The 7,218-nt window shown below is 35.5% G+C and overlaps 1 protein-coding gene across 12 annotated transcripts; it reads left to right on the top strand.

Annotated features, from left to right (window-relative positions):
* LOC107609854 (pollen-specific protein SF21-like) lies at positions 536-3,331 on the top strand. 12 transcript variants are annotated; one of them, XM_021105883.1, is made up of 11 exons: positions 536-605; positions 866-954; positions 1,102-1,162; positions 1,277-1,364; positions 1,448-1,524; positions 1,605-1,614; positions 1,907-1,976; positions 2,104-2,194; positions 2,771-2,850; positions 2,957-3,050; positions 3,150-3,331. In XM_021105883.1, coding segments are annotated over exons 1-8 (423 nt in total). In that variant the 5' UTR covers positions 536-578; the 3' UTR covers positions 2,105-2,194; positions 2,771-2,850; positions 2,957-3,050; positions 3,150-3,331. The 12 variants fall into 12 exon arrangements, with proteins under 12 accessions (XP_020961542.1, XP_020961539.1, XP_020961543.1 ...); XM_021105880.1 differs by having other exon boundaries at positions 2,072-2,194; XM_021105875.1 differs by having other exon boundaries at positions 538-605; positions 1,605-1,661.

Genomic DNA, 7,218 nt, shown 5'->3' with positions numbered 1-7,218 from the left:
GCTGCGCTGCTTCTCGCCTCTCGGTGATGACGAGTTGATGACCCTCAGCGACAACGAACGCAAAATGCGACGGCGCTTCTCTGACCCTCAAAGACGAAGACTAGTTTTCCTGTCTCGGTCACGACGGTGTTGTCCCCAGTCGTCCTCTTCTTCTCTGCCGCTAGTCTTCTTCTTCTTCTCTTCTTTAACCTCTACTCAAGCTCAGGTAAATAATTATTGTTTTGATTAGGGATTTTGATGATTGGAACTTCTGATTAGGGTTTTGATTATTGTTCTGATTAGGGGAGGTTCTGTGATTATTTGTTTTTTAATTAAGAAGCATCATGTTCTATTTTTAATTTGTTTTTGGTTTTGATGTTTCCAAATTATTTTCAGGTTTTCAGGTATGTGGCTGCTGGGTTAAGGGGTTGTTGGTTTATGGACTACTCTGGCTGAGGATTATAATGCGGAACAGGCCAAGGATTTGCTTCGGTGTTTCAACGTGTGTTATATGATTGACATTGGATTACACGATTTTTTCTGACTTGAAATTCTCTTGTTGATATTTTCGTGATTTTTGTTTCAGGAAAGTGCCATGAATGGCAGGCACAAGGTTGAGAAAAAAGGTTTAATATGTTACTTCTCTTGATTTTGAAGTTTTTTGATCCCAGTTTCTTCAACATTTTGTAATTTAAGCATTCATTTCCTGCTTCCATCATGTTAAGCTGTGTTTGATTGTTTTGTGCTCATCATGTTAAGCTGTGTTTGATTGTTTTGCAGTATTACTTGATGTATATATCTCCTCACTGTTATAAATTCCTTCATTGATAATATTTTAAGTTCTTGCTTTCTTATCATCTTGTACTTTGTTCAAGAGTTGTTACAGTTGGGAGCTCCTGAGATTGTTCCAGATTATCCAATTCTTTCTGTTGACGACCTAGCAGATCAAATAGCTGATGTTCTCAACTTTTTTGGGTGAGTAAGTTCAAGCTTAATCTGTAATTGATTTCCATTTAATGACATAAAGAAAATTAGTTTACACCAATTTCCATTAGGCTTTGAATATTGGCAGTTATTTGTTTTGAGAAGGCAATCTAACCCCAACATTCTTTTTGTCTGCAGTCTTAGTGCAGTAATGTGCATGGGAGTAGCTTCCGGGGCTTACATTCTTACCTTATTTGCTGTAAGTTATTATGTTGGTGCTATACAGCCTCTCCCCTTTTTAAATTACATTAGAGTTTCAATGATGGATCGTTCAATTTTTTTAATGTTTTTATGTGTTTACTGTTTACAATAGATGAAGTATAGACAACGTGTACTTGGTTTGATACTTGTTTCACCTCTATGCAAAGAACCATCTTGGACTGAGTGGTTGTGCAACAAGGTTCTTTTTCTATACCTAAAACACTATGTTGTCTTGTAAAAATAAATGTTACTTCTTTCTTATGATTTTGGTAACATATGCAAGTCATGTCAAATTTACTCTATTTTTGTGGCATGTGCAGGGTGGCAAAGGAAATGTTGCTGAAGCGGTACTATAGCAAGGTATACTTTGTGCATCCAAATTCCCTCTTTCTACTTCCATTTAGTGAGGCTGAGTTATTTGCTTTTATTTATGGTGATAGGACATTCGAGGTGGTGCTCAATTCCCAGAGTCAGATATAGTTAAAGCTTGCCGAAGGGTTAGTGAATATTTTTTGTTGTTGTACAACAACTCTATTATTTCTGTTTCATTAGTGCTTCTAATCACTCTTGCTGGATTCATTAGTGAATTTAGTTTATTATGCATATTATTTTTTATTATAAGGCATATTATTAGTGCTTCTGGTCACTCGTGCTTATTTATTTTTTATTAATGCTTCTGATCACTTTTGATTCCAAATTGATTATTCCATTGTTGATTTTATTAGAGGAAACATGAATTCAGAGGAAGCTGCACAAATTCCCAGAAGAACTAGTAGGCTTCATCTTCTGCACAAAATTCTGCTTCATCTTTAGTTAAGTTTTGTTTGCTTTCTATTTTTTTTGGACTTTAGTTTCATCCTATATTATTATTAGTTAACTGGTTTCAATTTCGTTCCTTGGGTTTGAGTTTCTTCTCCAAAATCCCTGGTTGAATCATGGATAAGAGCATGTTAGCTGGTTTTGAATCACTTCTAGAAGCTGATCAGCAAAGAATGGCATCCATGATGGAATAGGTTCAAATTTGTGACAGGTACCTCCTCTTCACTCTATCTGTTAACTAATTTCATGTGTTTTGATTTGTGCTTCATGTTCCTAAAATTCTAAGTTAGGTCAGCACAAATAGTTTTAATTGGGACAAGGTTTGAAGGTTTATGCTTATATCTTGAGTGCTATCCATTTCTATAAACACAGCCTGCAGATTCCCATAGATTTCTGATTTGCTGTCTTTCTGCTTATATCTTGAGTGCTATCCATATCTAATTTATGTTGTTATTACTTGAGTTTTCTTTTTTAATTATTGTAGTTAACTTATTATTACTGTGATTCTATTCTGTTGGTTGATTCTATTAGTTGATTCATGTTCTTGTTATTTTTCTTTTTCCATATTTTTTTAACTATGATTTTCTATTTAGGTTGTTACTATGATTTCTATACTGCGTGATTTTTCTGTTGCCATCATCTTCTAACTGCTTCTCACTACTCACCCAGCGCCACCAGCATCTACTGTCTTTGCCGCCACTCCTCTGTTTCTTTTAATCTTAAAGTTTACTGTCTTTGCTAACTAAATTTTCTATTTCCCTTTTGTTGTACCGAATTGTTGCAACAGGTTGATAGCACCATTAAGCATAAACAAAACTTTGATAGATTTCTGATTAGTCAGAAACCCCTTTCCAACGTTAATACGAGGTTCAACCTTTTTTTAAAGCTTCATGGCTATGCTATAGTATTACTATATTCCTTTACATAATATCTAAAATTTTGCTTTCTTTATATGATCTTTAAAATCAAATAGTGCTCAAAAACGTGATCACTATTACTCACTTGCGGAAGATTTTCTCGAGATTACACCTCAGAAGATAATTGGAGAATTGAAGGAATGTAAAGAGGTTAGTTATTTTTTTATTATTTTTTATTTTCTTTTTATGTTCATCATTCAAGTCCAAATTAAAATACTAATGCCCTTTTTATTATTACTTTTCTTTTAGGATGGTGATTATGCTATGTATGGTACAATTATGGGAGTGATTGGTGGACCTGATTGGTTTGTTGCTTAATGTAGATGTGGCACTGAAGTTGTTCTGAAGCTTGGGTCATACTATTGTGAAAAGTCTTCAAAGCATGTTGATTTGTTTTCCTTGAAGTTATAGTGTTAGTATGAGGTTTATTTATGTTGATTATTTCATTTGTATATATAGAGGAAAAAAAAGAGATCTAAGGCTACACTTATATACAGTAGTTATAATATAGAGGAAAAAAAAGAGATCTAAGGCTACACTTATATACAGTAGCTATAGTATACAAAAAAAAAAGAGGGACCTAAGGCTACGCTTATAAAAAGTAGCTATGGTATACAATGGGGCTACGCTTTACAAGTGATGCAGTAGCGTTGAAAAGTGTAGCCTATTCTGGAAGAATGAAAGCTGAAAAGCGTAGCCTTTGGTCCTGAACAGCATCACTTGAAAAGCGTAGCCTATTCCCAAACACCAACAACGTAGCTCTTGGTGCAGAAAAGCGTAGCCTTTGAGAATAGGCAACGGCCGAATAGGAATCACCCCAAAAAGCGCAGCCGTAGCCCAAAAAGCATAGCCGTAGCCTAAGGCATCATTTTTTTCACTTTTAGCTACACTTTCCAAGTGTACCTGAATGGGTGTTTTTCTTGTAGTGCCAAATACAATTGAGCAATAACAATTAATCATGCTAGCCTCTCAGTACTCATATGCCCATGGTAAGTTCTTCTTTAATGCCCTTGTTTGTTTATGATCATGATACTAAATTGCTTTGAACTCACAGAATTCAAGATGGTAGTCATAATATCACAGCAACATGTTACAATTCAAAATTCAAGCTATGCTTATTCATAACACACATACATACAGAGAAAATAAGAGACAATCATGCAATTGAATGTATTGGAAATAAATAAGAGGAAAAGGAACTTTACCTCCTTGTAGTCCATCTTCACTGTTGTTGTCATTTTCCTCCTATTCTTCCCCTTTCTACACTAAACTTAGAATGATTGCTTATCCTCAAGCAACAATTAAAACAATGGTTATGGGATTTGTGATGGGTCATGAGTGTCTTACACAATGAAATGTCAGTAGCACAGGTGTTTAAGCAAGCAAAATGAAAAATAACAATGAAGGCATAGGAAACAGAGACATTGTGATTGCAAAGATAAGAGGGTGTGCATGATACATTGCATAAAAGATAAGTGGTACACCAAACATAGTGTGACACTTTCACTTGGAATTGATGCAAGTATCCAGTGAAGATTGGGAATCAATTTTGTTGCATAGTAACACCAAACTTAGAATGCAATCATATGTCAATTTATTTGAAATACAACTAAATAAAAGAACCTGTTCTATGCTAATAACACAATCACCAAGAGAAATATTTGTCACGAATAAGGATTTCTTGGTGAGGTATTAACAACAACAGTTGAAAAGCAAAATAAAAGAAAGTATCAAAAACAAAATAATGACTAAAACCAAAAGAAAGAAAAAGAATGCCACACCAAAAGAAAGATAACAATGCAGAGGCGTTATGATTACACAAACAAGTGGTGTTGCTAAACTCATTCCATAAAAAAAATATAAGTGGCACACCAAACTTAGAAACTTAGTGTGACACTTTTTCTTGAAATTGATGAAATTATCCAAAAATATTGAAAACAGATTGTTGCAGGGCAACACCAAACTTTGTTTATTTTCAACAAAGCAGAGAAATGAAATGTTACCTAAGGTTGGGTTGCCTCCCAACAAGTGCTCTTTTAATGTCATTAGCTTGACATGTTGTGCTCAACTTTCTTCCTCTTCTTCCAGTTTGTTAAGAGAAGTGACCTCTGGTAGAAGGAAGAGCCAGTCAATGCCCCCTTTCTTAGCTTCTTCCCAGCAAGCGTCTTTTGGTTATTTGCTTGATTAACCTTGCTTGCTGGTAGTTTAGGGGCTGGATTATTTTCAGTTGACCTTTCTTGCTTCATGAATGTTGTCCTTTGTAGCTTGGTCACAATCCCCTATTTGGTGCTCTTGTCAGTTGCCTTTACTTCTTTGATTCTAAGACTTGGTAATTATGTGATTATTGGAGTGTTCTCTTCACCAAAAGCCTCTTGAATTAGTGGTTCAATGAGCCCTTCATCCATGTAGCTCTCTACTTCCATTGAGTGTGAACTTCCTTGATTGACTTCCTCCCCTTCTTCTACATGATACTCCATTGAGTCCTTTGGGGTAAAGTTTCATGTTCCCCTGTCACCTCAATTAGCTTCTGTGAATATGGAGCTACAGGTTCAAATACCTCCACCACCTCATTCTTCATTGAAATTTCACTTGATACAGGGGCCTCTTCATCTTGCTCTTCTACTTCCTCCTTTATACCTACAGATTGGTCTTCATCTTCTTTGCTTAGCAATCCTATGTTTCTCCTACTTTGCTCTAAGTGCCCATCAATCTTCTGGAGGAGGATTTCTTTCCAGGATTTTTTATGTCTTTCCAAGAGTTGTTCTTGTCTTTTAAGGACTTGGTCTCGGCTTTCCAAAGATTCTTTGGACCATTGAAGGTAATCCTCAACTGCTAGCTCAAGAGATGAAGGTTGAGAGTAATTTTGGTGACATGGATGTGTTGTGGTGAAGTTGTGTTGAGGGATATGGAATGAATTTTGTGAATGTTGAAGTGAGTCTTCTGTGTAGTGTAATGGATTTTGTGGTTGGTGAAATGAGTTGTATGGATTTTGGAAGAAACTTTGTGTTGAGGCATAGTCAGATGATGAAGAATTTTCAAATGAGAAACTGTGAGGTGAGGTTCGATAGTTTTGCATGAATGAATTAAAAGTATGCTCAAGTGATGAATTTAGTTAAGCTAATATTGATGAATTAGATTAACAGAAGGAAATAGCTGGAATTCAAAAAGGCAGAATGTAAATTGACAAGAAAGTAAATGGTAGAAAGCTAAATTGACTGAAACTTAAGGTGCAAGAAATTAAAAGAACTAGATCTTAAATTGCAAGAAAAGTAAATGACTGAATATTAAAGTGCTGGAATTAAGAGTGTAGGAATATTAAATAGCAAGGAAACTTGAATTGCATGAATAATAAAAGGATTTGGGTGCTGGAAATCAAAACAGAACTAGTGAATATAAATTGCAGCAAGTGTAGAGAAATCACAGTGGAAGGAATTCAAAGAAAAAGTACTTCATCAGGGATTGGAGGTACTGTAATCCTCCCTAAATCAAATTGGTTTCAACTCCTTTCTCAATCATTTGGTAGATCTATGGCGGATTTGCAAGACTCTAAAAAGCTGTGTTCAAGAATCAAAAAGAGCTGAACTAGGAGAATCAATAATATCATCCAGATTCTAAGTTCCTAAAGATGCCAGCCATTCTGATTTTCAATGGATAGTGAGATGCCAAGACTATTCAAAAGCAAAAAGCTACTAAGTCCCGCTCATCTAATTGAAACTGAGCTCATTGGAAACTCAGAGATTTATTGCATCCTACTCTTCTTTTCATCCTATTATATTTTTAGCTGCTTGGGGACAAGCAACAGTTAAGTTTGGTATTGTGATGAGCGAATATTTTATACGCTTTTTGGCCTAGTTTTCATGAAGTTTTTAACATGTTTTGTTTAGTTTTTATTAAGTTTTTACAGGTTTTAGTGTTAAATTCACATTTTTGGATTCCACTTTGAGTTTGTGTGTTTTTGTACCATTTCAGGTATTTTTCCGGCTGAGCTGGAACTCACATTTTTGGATTCTACTATGAGTTTTTATATTTTTGTACAATTTCAGGTTTTTTCTGGCTGAAATTGAGGAGCTGGAGCAAAAGTCTAATTCAGAGACAGAGAAATCACTACAGATGCTGTCCGAATCTGACCTCCTTGCACACGGAAGAGCTTTTCTGGAGCTACAGAAGTCCAAATGGAGCATTCTCAATGGCTATGGAAAGATGACTTCCAGAGCTTTCCAGTAATGGATAATAGTTCATACTTTATTGTGAATTAGAAGGCCCAAAACTGGCATCCAATGCCAGCCTCCTGCCCCCTTTATGGCGTCCAGCACCCAAG

The sequence above is a fragment of the Arachis ipaensis genome, chromosome B07 (genome assembly GCF_000816755.2).
Source record: "Arachis ipaensis cultivar K30076 chromosome B07, Araip1.1, whole genome shotgun sequence".
NCBI lineage: Eukaryota > Viridiplantae > Streptophyta > Magnoliopsida > Fabales > Fabaceae > Arachis > Arachis ipaensis.
Note: the sequence above shows the minus strand (reverse complement) of the source record. Positions and strands in the feature narration are given on the sequence as shown.